Source organism: Bos indicus, chromosome 9 (genome assembly GCF_029378745.1).
Source record: "Bos indicus isolate NIAB-ARS_2022 breed Sahiwal x Tharparkar chromosome 9, NIAB-ARS_B.indTharparkar_mat_pri_1.0, whole genome shotgun sequence".
NCBI classification, from domain to species: Eukaryota; Metazoa; Chordata; class Mammalia; order Artiodactyla; family Bovidae; genus Bos; species Bos indicus.
In genome coordinates, this window is record NC_091768.1 from 94,744,473 (window position 1) to 94,766,118 (window position 21,646).

Genomic DNA, 21,646 nt, shown 5'->3' on the forward strand with positions numbered 1-21,646 from the left:
GTCCTGTCTTCTGTTAATGATCTGAGAAGCTAGAGTTAGCTAGAAGTTGGCCAGAAGTCAAGGTTTTGCTTAGAATGAAATTCTCGGCCTCTGTGGCTGCTAAAAGCAGGTCCTTTGGGAAATGCCATCTTTGTTGGGCGAGCATCCTCCTCCATCATCACCTCTCTGTGTCCTTTGTTTTCAAGGCACATTGCTTTGGCATATCTCATAGCCAGGCCTTGACTTTTCTTTCCTGAAGAAGAGGCTTGTCTCGGTCTTTCAGGAAATCAGTTCCATTATGAAAATGTGCTTCTCTTGTTAAGTTTAATAAATGCAACTCAGAACTGGCCTTGAGGTCTTAGGCTGCCAGCTGGAATGCTTCCTGAAGCCTCAGGAGTGTGGCAGCTTCAGCCACCTCCCCTCCCCTGTCCCCGGGCACCTGCATCTCTCCTGAGACCGTGGGTCTGTGCTGGATGCCCAGGAAACATTTCAGACCATGGCAGTGGTCAGTGAAGGGACTCCTCTCCACGGGGTTTCCCTCATGGCTCAGATGGTAAAGAATCTGCCTGCAATGCAGGAGACCTGGGTTCGATCCCTGGGTCAGGAAGATTCCCTGGAGAAGGAAATGGCCACACACTCCAGTATTCTTGTCTGGAAAATCCCATGGACAGAGGAGCCTGGCGGGCTACGGTCCATGCAGGGTTGCAAAGAGTCGGACAAGACTGAGTGACTAACACTTTCCCTTTCTCAGCAGGGAGGGTGGAGAAGGGCTGACCTGAGCCTGGGGCATTTCAGCTGTTGGTTCTCCTTTGGGTCCCGAAATTCCCGCTGGAGCAGAGAGAGCTGGGTGATTGGGTTTGTTGTTGCTGGGTCTTCCTGGTATCTGCTCCAGACCTCCTCACTCGAATCGTAATCCCAGAGAAGGCGTCACAAAGAAGGACAGGCAGCGAGTCCTCGTCTAGAGTAAGAGCCTTTTAATTTCCACTCTGCCACAATTAATAAGGTCTGGGGTCCTTTCTTTTAACTCTTCTGTATCTCAATTGTTTGACCTGTAATTGTGAACTGCCCCGAACTTGACAATGCTAAGCTGACAAATTCAAGGACATGGAACATAAGGGAGAATGCTGGATGCCAGAGCAGTGCTTCTGTGCAAGACAGAAGTGATTTCAGAGAGGCTTCTTTTTGTGGCACTATCTGCAATGGGCAGGCTCTGCTGGAACGTCCTCCTAGAGCACACACGTCTGCTTGTTCTCATGGTTGACTGTGCCTGTCGTCTATGTCATCAAAAGCACCGTGTTCCCCAGCAAGGGGAGCAGACAAATGGTGCTGGGAGAAGGAGCGACAGTGTATCTGAGTGGCATGCTGTTCGTATGGAAAGGGGAGGAAGGAGAGAAATGGGCTTATTTGGTTTAGAGCAAGTTTTAGCTGATTTTCCTTTGAAATATCATTCTCAGGTAGAGGTAAAGAGTTTCTCCTGTGGCCCAGTTCTTGAAAACTCATGAAAATCTCCACCACTGACTTTCCAAACAGCATTGCCATATACAGGGCTGACCCTCTCCAGCAACAACCTGGCGTTTTCCCCTTTTGTGGGTGCTCCCCAGGCGTGTCCTCCACATTCGGGAGCTTGGCAGTCACAGCTGTAATAGCACAAGGGCTCCGAGTGCATGACTGGCCCCTTCCGGCCTCCAGACACACCTCCAAGGCTCCCTGGCACATCCAAGCCGGGGCCTGCTCTTGGAGTGCCAGCTGTATCAGCTCCCAGCTACTGTGTAGCAAATAGCCACAAATGTAGCGACTTAAAGCAAATGGAAATTTACCATCGCCCAGTTCTGCAGATCAGAAGTCCAGTAGGCTTGGCTGATTGCTACCCTAGATCCAAGGCTGAAACCACGGTGAGTCCCGCAGGAGAGCATCCTCTTCTGGCTCGTTTAGGTACTTGACTAAAATCATGGGGTGTAGGACTGAGGTTCCTTTCCTGGCTCTGTCCCCTGATTCCACACTCCCTCTGTCTTCAAGCCCAGTACCGTGGGAGCTCACACTCTGCGTCTCTCCTGCCTCGTCTGCTCGCGTCTCTGACCTCAGCCAGAAAGACACTCTGCTTTTAAGGAGAGGACTCACCCAGAACCTTCAGGAAAATCTCCCTGTCTCTAGGGTCAGGACCTTCAGTCTACAAACTCCCCTTTGCCATGTGCATAAAGTATTCACAGATACCAGGGATTAGGGCATCTTTTGGGAGGCCACTATCCTGTCTACCCCACAAGCCCTCAGGTAAGGGGTACCCCAGGAATCAGGCGCTCATGTGCAGGTGGGTTTGAGAGGACTTTTCTCTGAACCCATTTGGGAAGCTCACTAGAAGTCACCGGGTCACTTTTTTTTTTTTTAATATTTGTTTATTTAATTGCTCCAAGTCTTAGCTGCAGCATGTGGAATCTTTAGATGTGGCATGCGAACTCTTAGCTGTGGCAGGTGGGACCTTGGTTCCCCAACCAGGGATTGAACCTGGGCACCCTGCATTGGTCCAGAGTCCTCGCCACTGGACCACCAGGCAAGTCCCCACCAGGTCACTTCTGTGTCTTCCTTCCCTACCTTTTCTGTCCTTCTGTTAATCTAGGAGAGAGGGGATGGGAGACAAAAAATGGATGGGCTTTTGAAAATGTATATATATATATATAATATATATATAAATACACATTTATACATATGTATATCTATACTCACTATATGCACATATGTGTACATATGTGTATATGTGAGGGAAGCCAGGTGGCGCTAGAGGTAAAGAACCCATCTGCCAATGCAGGAGACATAAGAGATTCGGGTTCCATCCCTGGGTCAGGAAGATCCCCTGTAAGAGGGCATGGCAACCCACTCCAGTACTCTTGCCTGGAGAATCCTGGCGAGGATCCTGGCAGGCTCTGGTCCATGGGGTCGCAGAGTCAGACACGACTGAAATGACTTAACACACATATACACACCTGTGTATATATGTGCATGTGTATGTGTCTACACACACATAGAAGAATACACACACACACACACACACACACACACACACACACATGTATCTCCACCCTGAGTTCAGGTTGAAAATGTTAGTAGAATGCCTCAGGAGGTCCTTGTTGAATTAGCCAGCCCTTCACAGGGTGTGGGGACCATTATTATCTAACTTGACTCCTGCTGACTTGGTCCCCACTTGGTTTTGTGGGACCTCCTGATCTACTGTCGCTCTGGGCTCCTACCTGGAGAAAGATGCCCTAAAGCTGGAGCCTGAATATCCCAGGGAGCTGCCCAGCCAAGCTACAGACCCTCCGATCAAACCACTCCATTTCTCTCTCAGGGAAAAGCAGAACCAAGAGCAAGGTTGAGGAGGAATGCGACGCAAAGCTGCCCAGTAGGAGGTGAGCAGCAGGGAGGGGACGTGGCGGCCTGGGCAACGCTCCCAGCCCGGATCTTCTTTATTTTTTTCAGAAGTAGTGGAGCATTTGGGGAATGTCAGACATATCCATACATCAAAGTGAGGTGTTTCTTCTTTACAAAGCACAGACACTTTTTAGGTGTGCCTTTCACACTCCTCCCCAAGCAATGCTCTGTCCTGACCAGGTACTTGCTGTTTGAAATACATGTTTTGGTGGAGAGTTCCTCTAGTTGAGTGAGTCTCTTAAGAAGTGCTGAGTTCTGATGTTTTATCATAAATTCATATTCCAGAAGAAAAAGTATGCTTTGGGTCCTACTGGGTTATAATGTATTTTTGAAAAACAAAACAAAACAAAACATTAACTTCTGGTTATAAGGGATAACTGTCTTCCCTGGTGGCTCAGAAGTAAAGAATCCACCTGCCAATGCAGGAGATGTGAATCAATCCCTGGGTCAGGAAGATCCCCTGGAGGAGGGCATGGCAATCCACTCCAGTAATCTGGCCTGGAGAATCCCATGGACAGAGGAGCCTGGCGGGCTATAGTCCATGGGGTCACAAAGAGTCAGACACAACTTAGCAACTGAACAACATGAGTAATAAGTAAGGCTGGAGCCCCTCAGGTTGCTTGTTCAGTATTTCTGGCTCCTGCCATTCCTCCAGACACCTGTATGACTTTGGAAGCGGCCTGGAGGTGGCTGGGTGGAAGCTTGTAAGGGCAGCTTTTAGTGCAGAGAAAGGTGCGTGAACCACCAGGGCTGCTCAGGAATGGCAGGCCTGGGGAGGACAGGTCACAGGGACAGAGGTCCTCAAAAAGAGGATTCATCCTGCTGATCAGGGTGCTTGGAGATTCCAGCATCAGATAGCTGTTAAACTCCGTCGCTCTAGCTCCCTCCCTCTGCCGAGGCGCTAGAAGTTTGGGAGTCTCTTTTGAGGTGGTTGATTTATGATGGATGAGACTGATGTGTGAAGTTTAACACTCATAGAAGCTGTCTTCTGATGACAGCAGCACAGCCCACGGCGTGTCCTCACCAGACCTGCAGTCGGTGTGCGAACAAGAATTTGCAAAGCACCGAGTTCTTAAACAAGAGGAGGTTTTCTGGCTAAATTGCCCGAACCCAGGAGTGTCCAGGGCAGCCTTTGCAAGTGACCCCTGCAGAAGTGATCTCAGGCAAGAATTTAAAACATTTCAGTAGCCTCCGGTCTGATCTCCTGACCATGATACAAACCAGGCAAATGTTTCTCACTGTGGATGTCATCTGCAAAATATCCAACTCAAAACAGCGCCGTTGATGAGAGAGAGAGATTAGAAACCAAAACGGCGAAGTAGCCGGGACTCAAAAAATACTGCTATGAATAACGGGAACGTGGATAAACTAAAAGCTTGTCATCAGGCCCACGTGGAGCCAGCCAGGCCTTTGGGAGAAGAGCATCAGCCAGCTTGTTCAGGAAGTGTCCGGAGGGTGGGGTCTGGTTCCAGTGCAGGTGAGGAGGCGGGCAGGGGATGCAGGTGGGAAACAGAGGCAAGGAGAGAGGGAGCGTCATCAGTGGCTGGGGTGAGAATGCCTGGCTCTGACTCGTTGGCCAGCACTGCACAGGCCCTTCCCCGGCTGCACTTTGCCCTGCCAGTGTGGAGGGAGGGACCACCAGAATCACCCTTGATTCTGGTGCACAGGAGCACACCCAGCCTGGAGCATTCCCTTTCCTCTTCCTCCTCCCTCTCCACCTCCCATTGCCTGTCCTGGCTCCCTGTGACCGCTTTCTCCCTTTGGTCTCTGCATCAGAGAAGCACAGGCATGTGGCGGCTTCCTGGACTTTCAGCGCCCCCTTCCCCGCCTCCCCTGGGGGAAGAGACGAAAGGAGAATCTCCTCCAGGGCAGCAGTCTTCAGTCCCCCCAGCCAGGTGGGTCCGGCAAAGGAGGCCCTCCCTGTATCTGCTTACTTCCCAGTCATTGTACTGAACACCCACCACGTGCAACACCTGCCAGGGTGATAAAGCCTGGAACAATCCGACAGCCCTGAGCTTCGAAGCACATCGACCAGAGGCCAGAGCAGCCACGGGCGGCAGGGTGACTCATTCTTCTCAATGAACGTCTGCGGATGCCAAGATCTGAGCTCTGACTCTGGTTTCTGAAAAGCAGAGTAAGTCTTCAGTGGCATAAAAATGCCACAGTGTGCCCAGAGGAGGGGGCAGTTCCAGAAGGAGCCTGCACCTCCTGCAGGAAAGTCAAGAGGCTTCGGCAGATGGCATGTGCACAGGGCTGCAGTTCTAACCGGGATGAGTGTGGGGTGAGTAGGGGAGGCAGGAGGCTGTCTGCAGGGCTGGAGCCGGGCTTGGGTTCACTCCTTCACTTGGCACGGTTAGCAAAGCGAGCACTGGGAGCCCTAATAGTGTCAGCACCCAGATGCTGTTACAAATGGACACACACACACACACACACACACACGGTGCAGGGCTGGGAGAGGGCACCGTGATGGCTGAGCCCTGCCTGGGGGCCCAGATTGCACTTATTTCACAGCACTGTCTGACAGGCACCCATGGCCTGATGGACACCATTCTATTTTAGTGGAATTTGGTGGAAGGCTTGGAGTTGGCCCAGGGGCTGTCAGAAAGGGGGCACCTAGGGCCAATGGAAAATTCGTGAAGACAGGACAGTTCAGTTCAGTCGCTGTCGTGTCTGACTCTTTGCGACCCCATGGACTGCAGCACGCCAGGCTTCCCTGACCATCACCAACTCCAGGAGCTTACTCAAAGTCATGTCCATTGAGTTGGTGATGCCATCCAACCATCTCATCCTCTGTTGTCCCCTTTTCCTCCTGCCTTCAATCTTTCCCAGCTTCAGGATTTTTTCCAATAAGGCAGTTCTTTGCATCAGGTGGCCAAAGTATTGGAGTTTCAGCTTCAGCATCAGTCCTTCCAATGAATGTTCAGGACTGATTTCCTTTAGGATGGACTGGTTGGATCTCCTTGCAGTCCAAGGGACTCTCAAGAGTCTTCTCCAACACCACAGTTCAAAAGCATCAATTCTTCAGTGCTCAGCTTTCTTTATGATCCAGCTCTCACATCCCTACATGACTACTGGAAAAATCATAGCTTTGACTAGATGGACCTTTGAAGGCAGGACAGGTCTTCACTCACCCAGCTCTCAGGGCCCATCCATCCTAGGGTCTGATGATGCTCAGGGGGCCCAGGAAAAGATAGGACAGGTGCCTGAGGTCTCCCAGCAGGATCTCACAGGGAGGTTAATGACCTCCATTTAAGCTCAGCGGCATTTCCAGAACTAGAGCTCAGCCCCCTCCACCCAGGAAACTGAGACTCTCCCCTGCTGCCCTGACCAGGCGGATGAAGAAGCAAATTATGTCTCAGAAGATTGCAGAGGGGGCATGAAGTTTGGGGTTTTTTAAATCACCCAACTGATACAGGAACATATTCTCACAGAATGAATTTTAGTCATCAGGATAAAAAGGAAGTTTTGCCCTTATCATTCTGTAGACTCCTTGTGGGGTTTTGTGAGTCTTCCCATACAATCTTCTCAGAGTTCAAATACGTATCCCGTATGTGTGTATTCATACACAGCAGATGGGGGGACTGCTTTACCTAAAGGGAATCATACATACCCTTTGAATTGTTCTACAATTTGATTTTCAAATATTTTCTGAAGGCGTGTCAACACATAGATGTCATTCTTCTTTCAACTGTTTAGTAGAATTCCAGAGTATAGATGAACCATAATGTACTCTTCTATAAATGGCTGTTTAGACTTATTTTTTTTTTTTACTACTCAGAAAATGAGGTAGTGGGTTTTCTTGTATGTATCTCTTTGTGCACAAGCGTTAGTGTTTCTCTAGGGTTGACAACTAGATGTAGAGTCACTGAGTTAGACGCTAACATAGTTTAAATACTGATTGTGGTGGTGGCTTAGTCGCTCAGTCATGGCCAACTCTTTGTGACTCCATGGACTGTGGCCCGCCAGGCTCCTCAGTCCATGGGATTTTTCCAGGCAAGAATACTGGAGTGGGTTGCCATTTCCCTCTCCAGGGGATTTTCCTGACCCAGGAATCAAACCTGGGTCTGCTGCACTGCAGGCAGATTCTTTACCGACTGAGCCACTGGGGAATATTGTCCCCTGAATCGAGTGTGCCAGCCCATGCTCCATTTCTCCCCACCTTCACCCATGTCAGTGACAATCTCGTCAGGACTGTGATTTTGCCAATTTGATGGGGAGGGGAAAAAAATAGTTGTTTTAATTTCTGTTTTCTGGATAATAATCAGCTTGTACATATTTCCATGACTGTTGACCCTTTTTCTCACCTCAGTGCCAGTTCAAACTCTTTGAACGTTTTTCCGTTGGGTTGTTTGTTCTTTTCCTATTAACATGTTTTTTGTATATTCTCAGTAATAATTTTATAACTAGCTTTTTCCAGTATTTTTTTCCCAACCTGTCACTTGCCTTTTAACTTAACTTTTTAACCAAAAAGTGTAATTTATTAACAAGTTCTATCTATAAATCTCATCCTACATGGCTCCTGGGCTTCCCTGGTGACTCAGTGGCAAAGAACCCATCTGCCAGTGCAGGGACTTGAGCTCGATCCCTGGGTTGGGAAGACCCCCTGGAGGAGGGCATGGCGACCCACTCCAGTATTCTTGCCTGGAAAATTCCATGGACAGAGGAGCCTGGTGGTCTGCAGTCCATGGGGTTGCTAAGAGTCAGACACGACTGAGTGACTTCACTTTCACTTTTCACTTTCATGCATTAGAAAAGGAAATGGCAACCCACTCCAGTGTTCTTGCTTGGAGAATCCCAGGGACGGGGGAGCCTGGTGGGCTGCTGTCTATGGGGTCGCACAGAGTCAGACACGACTTGACTTGACTTCGCAGCAGCAGCAGCAGCATGCACCTCTATGGAGAAGGAAATGGCAACCCTCTCCAGTATTCTTGCCTGGAGAATCTCATGGGTGGAGGAGCCTGGTGGGCTGCAGTCCATGGGGTCACAAGGAGTCAGACACGACTGAGTGACTTCACTTTCACTTTTACATACCTCTATATAAAAAGGTGAAAGTGGAGAGTGAAAAAGTTGGCTTAAAGCTCAACATTCAGAAAACGAAGATCATGGCATCCAGTCCCATCACTTCATGGGAAATAGATGGGGAAACAGTGGAAACAGTGTCAGACTTTATTTTTCTGGGCTCCAAAATCACTGCAGATGGTGACTGCAGCCATGAAATTGAAAGACGCTTGCTCCTTGGAAGGAAAGTTATGACCAACTTAGATAGCATATTCAAAAGCAGAGACATTACTTTGCCAACAAAAGTTCATCTAGTCAAGGCTATGGTTTTTCCTGTGGTCATGTATGGATGTGAGAGTTGGACTGTGAAGAAGGCTGAGCGCTGAAGAATTGATGCCTTTGAACTGTGGTGTTGGAGAAGACTCTTGAGAGTCCCTTGGACTGCAAGGAGATCCAACCAGTCCATTCTGAAGGAGATCAGCCCTGGAATTTCTTTGGAAGGAATGATGCTAAAGCTGAAACTCCAGTACTTTGGCCACCTCATGCGAAGAGTTGACTCATTGGAAAAGACTCTGAGGCTGGGAGGGATTGGGGGCAAGAGGAGAAGGGGACGACAGAGGATGAGATGGCTGGATGGCATCACTGACTCGATGGACGTGAGTCTCAGTGAACTCCGGGAGTTGGTGATGGACAGGGAGGCCTGGCGTGCTGCGATTCATGGGGTCGCAAAGAGTCAGACTCGACTGAGCGACTGATCTGATCTGATCTGATATAAGCATTTCAGAGAAGGCAATGGTACCCCACTCCAGTACTCTTGCCTGGGGAATCCCAGGGATGGGGGAGCCTGGTGGGCTGCCGTCTATGGGGTTGCACAGAGTCGGACACAACTGACGAGACTTAGCAGTGGCAGCAGCAGCAGCATATAAGCATTTAAGAGAAAGGATTGGAAAGATTGAAAGACGATGGCCCAGTGATCCAGTCTGAAGGTTCCTGGTAACTTGATCTTCAATGTGTCTGTCGTGTAAATCATCAGAAAGTCGGCACCCCCAACACCAGACTCAGTGACGGGCCCTCAAGTGACAGGAACACAAGCTATAGTTTCTTATTTCTGTCTAAGGATTAGAGAGTCACCAAATTGATGAGAAAAATAGGCTGACAAGTTCCTGAACCTAAATATCTAAGAGTATTAAAGGCTGATGTAGACATTCCATGTGGAGAACAAAGGGGTCTGTTGTTGACGTCTGCTCATCCATCAGAGCCCTTCCTGTAAGTGAGCATGGCCTATCTTACCATCATTTTTAGAAAAACTAAAGGACAAAAAGATTACCCATATCATCTGTTCCTTGTATTTTAAGTATCAGAACCTCAGACAGAGACCTGAAGCAGAAAAAGATGCAGGAAGACCCAGGGGTGGGTGGCCGGTGCCCACCGAGAAAGGCCGCCTGGCACCAAGTCGCACCCCAGTCACGTACGGAAAGGGTGCTCAGAGCGGAAAGGGTCCAAGGCAAGCATCCCCTGGCCGTTCTAGAATCTGGGGATCTTGGTCAACGAGGAAATTCACATGAAATACAGACTTTTCAAAATAAACCGTTATCTGGATTTGGCACTTGGCAAAAAAATATCCTGTGGCCAGCCTGGCGGCTGGAATGTGGGAAGCTGGGCCATGACATGTCAGCAGAGACAAGTTCTTCCCCCGGGGCAGTGCTGAGGCTGTGGGACTGGTGAACGGGGTGTGATGTCGTGGGCAGTCTCAGCCGTGCTGTCGGAGCTCTGAGGCCTCAGAGTTAGGGCCTGTCGTGGGACGCTCCATGGCCTGGGGCCTCGGGAAGCTCTTTCTCTCCTGCAAGTCTGGAGACCATGTTCTGTTCTGCTGTGAATTGCTGTCTGAGTTTTTATAAGTGGCTTGACTTCTCTGGGCCTTAGCTCTTCATTTTACAAATAAGTATTTTGTCAAATGAAAGGATTAGGATAAATCAGGACATCTTTAGTTAGAGTTCATGACTATCCACGGAGAGGCATCAGGGGCGTTTTTAAGCCTCCTGAAATTTTAAGAAAAAAAAAGTGTCTGTGTGAACGTTGTTTTACTTTGCCAACAAAGATCTGTCTAATCAAAGCTAGGGTTTTTCCAGTAGTCATGTATGGATGTGAGAGTCGGACCATAAAGAAAGCTGAGTGCCAAAGAACTGATGCTTCTGAACTGTGGTGTTGGAGAAGACTCTTGAGAGTCCCTTGGACTGCAAGGAGATCCAACCAGTCCATCCTAAAGGAGATCAGTCCTGAATATTCATTGGAAGGACTGATGCTGAAGCTGAAACTCCAACACTCTGGCCACCAGATGTAAACAATGACTCATTTGAAAAGACCCTGATGCTGAGAAACGGTGAAGGCAGAAGGAGAAGGGGATGACAGAGGATGAGATGGTTGGATGGCATCACCAACTCAATGGACATGAGATTGAGTGAGTTCTGGGAGTTGGAGATGGACAGGGAGGCCTGGTGTGCTGCAGTCCATAGGGTCTCAAAGAGTTGGACATGACTGAGTAACTGAACTGAACTGAAATGAAGGTTAAAAATCTTTGGTTCCATGACCTCTCACCTTTTACAATTCCCCAAATACTGAGGTGCCCTCATCATTGTGCCCGGCAGTATTTCTGCATCTTTGCCAGACCATCTCTTCTTGCTTACTTTCCCATGGGCAATCCTGAGGGTGGGGAGCTTACCTTCCCCCACTGTCCTGAGTGCAGGGCTGGGTGCCCCAAAAGGCACAGAGCAGGCATTTCTGGGATCGTGTGGAAGCCGGAGGAGGGACACCCACCCACCGGCACTTTTAGTCTTTTTCAATTCCCTAGCCATCTAGCGAGCACCTCGGCGTGCAGCAGGTTGAGCTGGGGTCTAGGGGCATTTGAAGCCATACTCTTGGCCACGGAGGAGGCTCTTGTCTTCTTGGGGGCTGGGGAAGACACATGGAGGCTGGCAGAGGTCACTGCTGTGCTTTGAAACATCTTTGAGGCAGTAAACATCCAGCTGCTTATTAAATTGGCTCCTGCTGCTGTTGGCCTATTTCCACTCATGTCTTTTTTTTTTTTTTTAATCAGTAAATGGGTTTTGATACATTAAAGCAGAATTTATGTTTCTTAATCTTATTATGGTGTAGATGTTTTCAGCATGAAGCTGTCGGGTCAGTGAGAGGATGCATTCTTCAGATATTCAGTCTGAGTGAATTTGAGGGGGGTGCAGTCTTTAAGGTGCCATGGGTTTGAGAATCCCTGATAAAAAGGGTCCCCATCTCCCCCAGCTGAGGTTGGGAACAGCCTAGAGCTGCCTGTCCCTCAGCAAGAATCAGGAAAGGACCCGGCCTTCCACACTTTAAAGGTTCAAATCCCTGCTCTGCTGTTTCCTATGTAAATCACGTAACTGCTTCCTGCCTTGGTTTCCCTACAGGTCCAGTAGGAATCAGACTTCTCACTGCGTTGCTCTCAGGATTGAGTGAGTTATTGCACATGAAGCCTTTGGAGCAGGGCCTGACACACAGCCAGTGATGCCAGCATTGTTAGGAATGGCGATGACTGTTCCTCCAGACGTCCTGTGGGCGATGGGGCAGCTGTGGGCAGGGAGTTGGAGGGGGCTGCATCTCACATCCTACCTGGAATCCATGTCGTTTTGACCCAGCTATGAGCTAACAGTGGAGCTGCATTCTGTTATTTATAAAATGTTTCCAAAGCACATGAGATACTAATATAGAACACTGCATATTTGTGGGGGGAGGGGTGGCTATAAACCTTTAAAATGCCACATCTGCTGGTAACAATGCCTCCTTTTGGAGGTAATCCCGTCAGTGGCATTGCAAAAGGAACAGCAGGTGCGAGGCGAGCCGTAGCCACGCTAGATGCTATGACCCCCCTCCACCTTCACATGCTAGCTCTCATATGTTCACGGATGGATATTACATATGTTTGACAGGCCCATCGTTCTGCCTGGATTGTAAACTGTTCATGACACATAAGTATTTCTGAGACCGTAGATGGGCTCTTCGTGTGTGTGTGTGTGTGTGTGTGTTAGTCGTTCAGTAGTTTCCGACTCTGCGATCCCATGGACTGCAGCTCACGAGGCTCCTCTGTCCGTGCAATACTCCAGGCAAGAAGACTGGAGTGGGGCGCCAGTCCGGGCTCTTCGTGTGTGATTCAGTAAATAAATCTTTTGGTTCATTCTTCATTCTCTTTCCTAGCCTGTTTCCATTCCGTTTGTCACTTCCTCTTTGACCTCTCTGCCCTCTTGATTTTCCCTTCTGGCCTGCGCAAGCTCCTTGCCAGCGTCAGCTTTTCTCACACCACCCAGTTCTCCCGACTCAGGCTTCCTTGTCAGTTGCCCTGGGCTGCACTTCGCCTCTGCTTCCCAGCCGGTGCGGGCAGGGCTCCCGTGTCGCCGCCTCCCCCCATCTGTGCCCTTTTGGGTGGGGAGATGAGGCTGGGAGGAGGGGCGTCTGTGAGCCCTGACCTGCGGGCAGGCAGTTGAGGACAGGATCATCTGCTATCTGAGCCACCGTCCCCGTGTCCCATGTGCAGCGAGACCTCCGCCGTAACCGTTTGTCTCCCTGGGTAACCCTGGCAGAAATCGAAGGGTTGCCCAGGCTGGTGGCAGGGCTCTGCTTCTCTCCATCTCTCTCTTCCCCGTCCGATCCTCCCTACCGCTCTGTCCTTACCCACTTTTCCAGAATCCACCATAGACCCTCTTCTTGGGATGTGCGGCTCCTCCTCCACCCCGTTCACCTCCCTCCTCCGTGAGGACCGGGTGGACGCCCGGAGCACTGCCTGTTGGATCTGTAAGACCCCCACTGCTCAGGCTGTTGGCATCTTGGCCAGCTGGGCATCATTCTCTTGAAATGTGCTTTTAATTTCTGAGTATGGCTCTTCGGAGACCTTGCAATTTCTAGAAATTTAAACCTTAGAAAGAAAGGCAAAGCACGTCTCCACTTTTCCAAGAGCAGACCCAGTGGTTTATTCTGACGTTGAAAGTCAGTCAGCAGGCGGGAGCCCATTCATGCTCCTGTTTTGTGTGCAGCCGGACAGTGGCATTTGTTAATCGTGATGTGGCAGATGGTGGCATTGCCCCAGCTGATATATTCGTTTCTCTGGTCCAAAGAAATTATATCCAAACCTGAAAAAAATAAATGGGGATATATTACAGCATGATCTACAGCTTCCATCCTTGGAAGCATGAGGCAAGCACAAGTATTTTCCTTTCTCTGGCCTGTCATTTATCAATGGCAAATGCGTGATGTATATTTAAACTCCCAGACCTCTGACAATTGTTGGTTTTTTTTCCCCTGAGATCCATCTGTATCTTGTAAATAGAATCTTATCAATATTTGTGGGACAGAAAACTTCTCTAGTCTTTTCAAATGGCCACACTCTTGGTTGATTTATCTCATCTGTTGAAGAATGCAAGGCTTTTTTTCCCCTTTGGTTTTAGCATATCTTGCGGAACTCACAGCTCCCCATCACTCAATGTCTGGTGTGGATCCAAGTTTCCTAGTTGCCTGTCAAATAGCTGAGGACAGCCCTATGTGTCAGGGCTGGCTGAGGGGCTGGGATAAGGTCCCCTAAAAAAAAACCCCACTCACCCTGATGCCACACTGAGAAATGCCCCTGCAGGGTCAGAAGCCCATCCGCAATGGGAGTGGGCATCCCATGGGGGAAAGGGCCATCCAGGGAGGGAGACAGCCAGGAAGATAAACTCTGCCCGGGTTCCAGTCACCCGCGGTCAGCCCTGCAAGTGGCTGTCACAGCCTCAAATCAGGTCAGTAGAGAAACTTAGTGCTCCAGCCCAGCTTTCAGAAGCCAAGGGTAGAGGTCGCGATTGAAGTGAGATTCAATATTGAGTCCATTCAGCAAAGACCCAGGCCGCTGCCCATGCCAACCAGCATGCTCCCTGGTTTTGCTGCCACTGCCTGTGGCTGCACAGTGGGTCACGAGGAAGGTGCCAAGGTCAGGCGGGGAGGACAGTCAGGAACTGCCGACCGTGAGAAAGGAACGAGGCCTGTTCAGCGAGCCCACCAGTCCCCTGCTGGGCATAAACGCTGCACCGTGAAGGAGGATGTGGTCTTGTTCCTGCCCCGGAGGGTCTTCCCTGGCTGGGAGACCACCGATGCCAGGCTAGGTGGACGCCAAGGCCTGAGTGAGGGCCTGTGGGTGGCTCCTGTCCAAATCTCATTCACCCGCTCCCCTGGGGCCCTGAGAACGTCACGTCCTGCCAGTTCACCTCCTTGACTCCAGATACTGTGCTGGAGGCCGTGGTCTGCTTCTTCTCTGTCTGGTCCATCGTGGGGCTCTCGGGTTTCCACACGTACCTGATAAGCTCCAACCAGACCACGAATGAAGACGTAAGTTCCTGTGGGGTGGGGCATGGGCATGTTCTTTGGTGGGAAATAGAGAAAGAAGAGGTGGGGGCCGCCAGGTCTTTCGAGTTCCCTTTCCAGATGTGAGCCTCTGGAAGCAAAGAGCCTGCGGGAGAAGTATTTTCTGACACCCATCTCCAATTTCTCTATCGCAAATCATCACATTGTCCTGACCACACCACTTAGCTACTCAGATCGGCTGGCTGCCCCCTAATTCCGAGGCCTGAGGTGGGCTTCTGCTCTGTTCCTTTGTAATGTTTTGGGAGCAACTTGCCACCCTGCCCCACTGAAGAGACAGTGCAGGCTGGCTTCTCACAGATAATGATTCCATCATATTTTGGGAGGTGACTGCCCTGACCCAAAATTTAAACTTTTGTCTAGGATTATCTGCCTGTATTTAATGATGACAGAGAGGAGATATAAAACCAGAAAATCTAATGTTGGAAAATGTTTTGTCATGACCCTGGTCCCTTCTGCTCTGAATATTTGGATTCTGAGAGAAGTTTCTGCCAGTACATGAACTAAATGTCTCAGAATTAGTCAGATTGCCTTAAAGACTTGAAAAATTAGTGCTGATGAGATGCATGAGTTCAGAGACTGTTAAGACAATTACATGTGGTTGGTAACTAAGAACATCAGAAATGCTCTGCAGGAGTATTTAGGAGCTGAATCCAGGCTATCAATGAGCAATTGGAGGAGGCACGTTCCCCCATTATTTCCATTACTATTTATCACACTAAATGTAACATGAAAACAGCCTCCACTGGTGGGACATCCCTGGTGGTCCAGTGGCTAGGACTTCACCTTCCAAAGCAAGGGATGCGGGTTCAAACCCTGCTCAGGGAGCTGAGATCCCACAAGCCTCATGGCCAAAAAAAGCAAAACATAAAACAGAAGCACTATTGTAAAGACTTTAAAAATGGTGTTTAAAAAAAAAAAAAAAGATCTCCACTGGCTTATGTGAACTGGCCTTTAAGTACCAGGTTGTGGAAATAAGAGATTATTCTCCCCAGAGAATGCTACTTCTCCCCCTGGTCTGACCTGCTGTTTGGGGACATTTCCAAGTTTAGAGTAAATGCCAGTTGTCCTTGAGAAAAGTACCTCGGTTTCTCCTGCTGAAGAAATGAGTAAAGACCATCGCATTTTTTATGGACTTCTCATGGTCTGATTGACCCAACCTGGGGCATTGGTGCGAGGCAGACTGTGTCACTGACTGTCCTTTTCTTTCAGATTAAAGGATCTTGGTCAAATAAAAGAGGTAAAGAAAATTACAACCCCTACAGCTACGGAAACATCTTTACAAACTGCTGCGTTGCGCTGTGTGGACCAATCTCTCCAAGGTAAGATTCAGACAGCTTTTGTTGTTGTTCAGTCATTCAGTCGTGTCCGACTCTTTGCAACCCCCGTGGACTTCAGCACTCCGGGCTTCCCTGTCCTTCACCATCTCCCAGAGCTTGCTCAAACTTATGTGCTTCCCTGATGGCTCAGCTGGTAAAGAATCCACCTGCAATGTGGGAGATCTGGGTTCAGTCCCTGGGTTGGGAAGATTCCCCTGGAGAAGGGAATGACTACCCACTCCAGTATTCTGTCCTGAAGAATCCCATGGACTGTATAATCCATGGGGTCACAAAGAGTCAGACACGACTAAGCGACTTTCACTTCCACTGTGTCCACTGTGTCTGTGATGCCATCCAGCCATCTCATCCTCTGTCATCCCCTTGTCCTCCTGCCTTCAGTCTTTCCCAGCATCAGGGTTGACCCAGGGAAGTGCACAAACTTGTGTGTTAGCAGAGGCCTCAGGCGGCCACTGTGGAAACCGCCGGCCAGGTCAGCTCTCTGCTCATGCTTCAGAGACACAGCCTTAAAGAAATAGAGATGTGACTTGTGTTATGCTTGGCATAACATTCCACTGAATTTGTGTCAAGTTTGGGGAAAATCCCCTGAGGATCAAAATAGGGAAACTGAGGCACGGGACCCCCCCCAACCCCCACCATGAATTACTAGAAGATGCTGAATGTCTGTGATGCGTAGGGGGCTGTAGAGCGGGACCTGGGACACAGTGGAGGAAGTGATTAGAAAGCCTGTAGAGGTAAGTGGTGAGAGCTGAGTCGTACAGAAGAGAACATTCGAGAAGAGTTCAGAGGGAGCGATCCGCGCGGCCTGAGGGAGCTGAGACTGGTGATGGTGAGACGGCAGTCTATTAATAACGGCTGTGGCTGACGTTTGTAGGACAGCATTACACTCTGTTCCAAGTGCTCTACGTGGATGAACTTTTAAAACCTCACCCTGTACTTGTGTGCTAAGTCGCTTCAGTTGTGTCTGACTCTTTGCAACCCCGTAGCCCCCCAGGCTCCTCTGTCCAAGGGATTCTCCAGGCTAGAGTACTAGAGTTGGTTGCCATTTCCCTCTCCAGGGGATCTTCCCAACCCAGGGATGGAAGCGGTGTCTCCTGCATTGGCAGGCAAGTTCTTTATCCTCCCTCGGAAGCCCTTCTGTACTTATGAGGTACTATTACATCCCATTATATGTATTACATCCCATTATATGTAACATGCCCAAGATCACACAGCTAGTAAGTGCTGCCTTGTCAGGACCCAGACCTCGGCATGTGACATCAGAACCCGTCTGTGTTAGCTAGTACCTGCTGCCTCCAAGTCAGGACTATGCAGAACACAGTCAGCTCTAGACTTTTTGTGAGTTACGCTCATGTATATAGACTATTTCCAACTGATAGGCCAAACAATCATCAACAGTATTAACTGAGCACGTTTTCCAGGTTTCTAGGGTGAGTTTCCAAGCCTTCCTCTCTTTTGACTTCTAACTGTGTAAATGGAGAGACACCACAAAGCCGCTGGTTTGTCTCAACTTTGGGCTTCCCTGATAGCTCAGTTGGTAAAGAATGCACCTGCAATGCAGGAGACCCTGGTTCGATTCCTGGGTCAGGAAGATCTGCTGGAGAAGGGATAGGCTACCTACTCCAGTGTTCTTGGAGTTCCCTTGTGGCTCAGCTGGTAAAGAATCTGCCTGCAATATGGGAGACCTGGGTTGGAAAGATCCCCTGGAGAAGGGAAAGGCTACCGACTCCAGTATTCTGGCCTGGAGAAGTCCATGACTGTATGGCCCAGGGATTGCAGAGTCAGACACAACTGAGTGACTTTCACTTTCACTTTTCTCTATAGCTCCATGGCCAGTCATCACTGACACGTGCTCATGGATTGCAAACTGGGTTTGATTGTCAGGGAAACTTCATTGGGGAAGGAAGAATGATCCTCACCCCACCCCACCCCCCAAAGAATATCAAGCATATATTCCAAGGCCACTTGGTAACTGACAGTACCTTATGTTCCCGGTGTCATTGGGTAATTGGAAACTGACCATTTTCCAGTTTGTGTCTAGAAAGCTGAGAGCCCAGTTTGCCACACTTGTCCTGAATTTGGGGATGTTAGGGGGCCCCCCAACCTGTCCCTCCGAGGCCTCCTCTGGGGAGTGACAGCACAAGGAACAGCCAAGGGCTCAGATGGAAGGGCCACCCCAGGCCAGAGAGTCAGGCATGCCCGGAGGGCACCCTCTCCAAGGAAACACTAGACTCACCCAGGAATCCCTCTTGGAGCTCTCCAGGCCAGAAAAACCCTCCGGAGATGCTTGGATTTTCACAGTTAAACTATGTTTCCTCCTGGTGTGTGTTTATTTGTGGACACTGGGGATAGGCCTTGAAACACAGGGTAGAAGAGACGAAAGAGACCTGGACAAGCATCTTTGTCGTCTCTAAAGCAGACATCCGAATCTAGGGAAAGAACTCAAGTCTCACGTTTCATCCAGATCTCTTCTTGTTCCCGAGTCTTTGATTTGCACTTGGCAGGCACTGCTTTTGTCGTCTCTAAAGCAGACATCCGAATCTAGGAAAAGAACTCAAGTCTCACGTTTCATCCAGATCTCCTTTCTGGTTCCCGAGTCTTTGATTTGAACTTGGCAGGCACTGCTTTGTATTGTTTACAGACCAAATCTTGTCGTAGCTGAAATTATTACTCCCACAACTGGATTAAATTTGCTGGTTTGGCCGAGTTGGGACTGTATTCTTTCCACAATCCAAGTCCCTCTGGAGCGGGGAACTTCTCAGCACTGGCCCTCCACTCAGAAGAGCTTGGCCGCTCCAGGGTCTATGCAGAAAGCTGGGTGCTGCCCTCTGTCCCAGGTCCCTGGGCTCCCAGAGCTGGCACTGATGAAAGGAGGGGGTGCTGCTTGTCTTCACTGCTCCCTCCAGTGGTCCTTGCTTCTCTCTGCCCTGCCTCACCCAAGCCTGGGCCCCGAAGAGTGCCAGGGCATCTCACTGGCGTCTCAGAGAAGCCTGTAGAATGAGCAGTATCCCTCACCCCAGACAGGGGCCAAGGACCCCCCTGTGTGCCCAGCATCCTTCCCTTAGACAGGGGCCAAGGACCCCCGTGTGCCCAGCATCCTCACCTCAGACAGGGGCCAAGGACCCCCCATGTGCCTAGCATCCTTCCCTCAGACAGGAGCCAAGGACCCCCGTGTGCCCAGCATCCTCGCCTCAGACAGGGGCTCAGGACCCCCCGTGTGCCCAGCATCCTCGCCCCAGACAGGGGCTCAGGACCCCCCGTGTGCCCAGCATCCTCGCCTCAGACAGGGGCTCAGGACCCCCCATGTGCCCAGCATCCTCGCCTCAGACAGGGGCTCAGGACCCCCGTCTGCCCAGCATCCTCGTCTCAGACAGGGGCTCGGGACCACCCGTGTGCCCAGCATCGTGTGCCCCAGACAGACGTCTCTAAAGCGTTCTCAGCGCAACAGTGTGCTCACAAGGGAGAAAGAGAGTGTCTTCAAGTTTCCCCACAAGAGCCAGAGACCACGAGGGCAAAGACCCACCATCTGCTCCTTGCAGAGCCTCCAGGGGGGTGGGGGCAGCAGGATGGAGGCAGCCAGGTCTGGGGGAGGGGATTCTCATAACAGCAGGAAGAATGGAAGATTGGAAAAGCAGAAAGTCCCAAGATGTGGTCAGGGTGAGGCCCTACGGGCTGGTGCTGTGGGTCAGTTGGTCGTAAGAATTCTCTTGGCCACTGTTTCTGGGCTGGGGATGCCGTCTAGAGAATGTCAACATAAAGTCCATCAGGGACAAGTCTGAGCAGCGGGAGGGGCTGTGATGGGGTCGGGGTGCAGGCCTCATGGGAAATCTGGGAGGGCTTCCCAGAGGAGGGGGTGTAAGGTGCGAACCAAAGGAGCAGGAGGAGCTGGGGGAAAGGAATCACGGGAGGAGAGCAGGGACGGCATGTGCAAAGGCCCACAGGTGAGGGGAGAGCCCCGCTTGTCAGAGGAGGAACTGGGGGAGTGATGGGGGGTGGGGGGCGGTCCCGGGGGGCAAGCAAGGCCAGAGATGAGATGAGGGACTTCCCTGGTGGTCCAGTGGTTAAGAGTCCTCCTGCCAATGCAGGGAGCATAAGTTCCATCTCTGGTCCTGGTCTGGGAAGATTCCCACATTCCAGGAGCAGCTAAGCCCGAGCACCGCGCCTACTACTGAAGCCCCTGCTGCTGCTGCTGCTAAGTCACTTCAGTCGTGTCCGACTCTGTGCACACTACCCAAAGAGTAGCCCCCGCTTGCCTCAACTAGAGGACGCCCCCCGCGGCAACGAAGACCCAGCACAGCCAAAAATAAATAAATAAAATAAACTTTTAGAAAAGAGAGAGATGAGATGAGCTTAGGAAAGCTCTCAGGGCTTTCTGAGGCCCAGGAGGAGACTTGCGGGGTGGGGGCGGACAGTGTCACAGTCCTGGGGGCATGGCTGGCCCTTGAAACAGGCTGAACACACAGGAGGGGGGCCCAGAACCACTTTTTCTATAGTCCCTCCCGTCCCTTCTGACTCTCTTGGTGACCTAGTTCTTTTTCTTCTCCTGGATGAAATCTCCTGCATGTCCTTTAATTTCTCCTGTCAGTTGGGGGAAAAAAAAAAAGGACTCAGGGCACTTTCATTTCCTCCAAAATAGTGTCATTTCAGTGAATCAGAACTTCAAAGTTCCCTGAGAGTTAACACTTTCCACCCCTTCCTCCCTACCAGAGCTAGCTAGATTCCAACATATCTTTTGGGGGGCAGACAATTTGACCCCTGACACGCCCCTTCCAGCCGCCTCCCACCAGCTCTCCCCCAGGAGCCGTGCCCAGCCCCCGCCCTCACCTCGCCAGCCTCTGCCCTGGATCTCATCACTGGCAGGAGCTGGGGACCCCTCTCCCCAAGATGCCTTTCTGTGCCCTTTCACCTTTGATCTTTGATACCCTTGAAGGCGGCTGCACACTTGCTAAGAGCCCCCTCTGACGGTCCTGCGTGGGGTCCAGCACCTCTCTTTTGGCAGATGGAGGTTCTTGTCTCTTGTTTTTTTTCCTAAACCTTCCAGGGATTTGACCGAAACTGAGTCAGAGTCCCACTTGAGATCCTATCACAAGTGTCTTTTAAGGGCTTATTAGTCTGTCACTTGAAGACCTGAGGTGGCGGCTGTGACAATAACCCCTGTCTTCTGAGAGTGGACCTGACACCTGGAGCAGCTTTCAGCCGCCCAGCCCCTACCCCACGAAGGGGAGTAGGTGGGCACCTGGGTGTGCTCGGGACGTCTCTCAGAGGCTGCCGGGAGTGTGCCCCTCCCACGGTGGGCGGCCTCGGCGGGAGCCCCACTTACTGGCCAAACTGCCTGTCGCCCTTGGCAGTTCTGCCCTTAGACCCAAGGTCATCTTGGAGTCTTCAGTCAGGGAGGGAAACAGGCAACCCTTTTGATGGCAAAGTAACCTTCACCCTTACCTCCCACCTGGGCAACTGGGCCGTAGCGTAAAGACAGAGATTGCCCAGGAAACTTGTCTGCG

The 21,646-nt window shown here is 50.6% G+C and overlaps 1 protein-coding gene across 4 annotated transcripts in view; it reads left to right on the forward strand.

Annotated features, from left to right (window-relative positions):
* ZDHHC14 (zinc finger DHHC-type palmitoyltransferase 14) overlaps positions 1-21,646 on the forward strand; it is a 291,942-nt gene that overhangs the window by 253,842 nt on the left and 16,454 nt on the right. For all 4 annotated transcript variants that reach the window (XM_019967634.2, XM_019967637.2, XM_019967635.2 and 1 more), the window contains exons 6-7: positions 14,673-14,775; positions 16,021-16,130. In XM_019967634.2, coding sequence (XP_019823193.2) covers positions 14,673-14,775; positions 16,021-16,130 — 213 coding nt within the window. The remainder of the gene's footprint in view (positions 1-14,672; positions 14,776-16,020; positions 16,131-21,646) is intronic.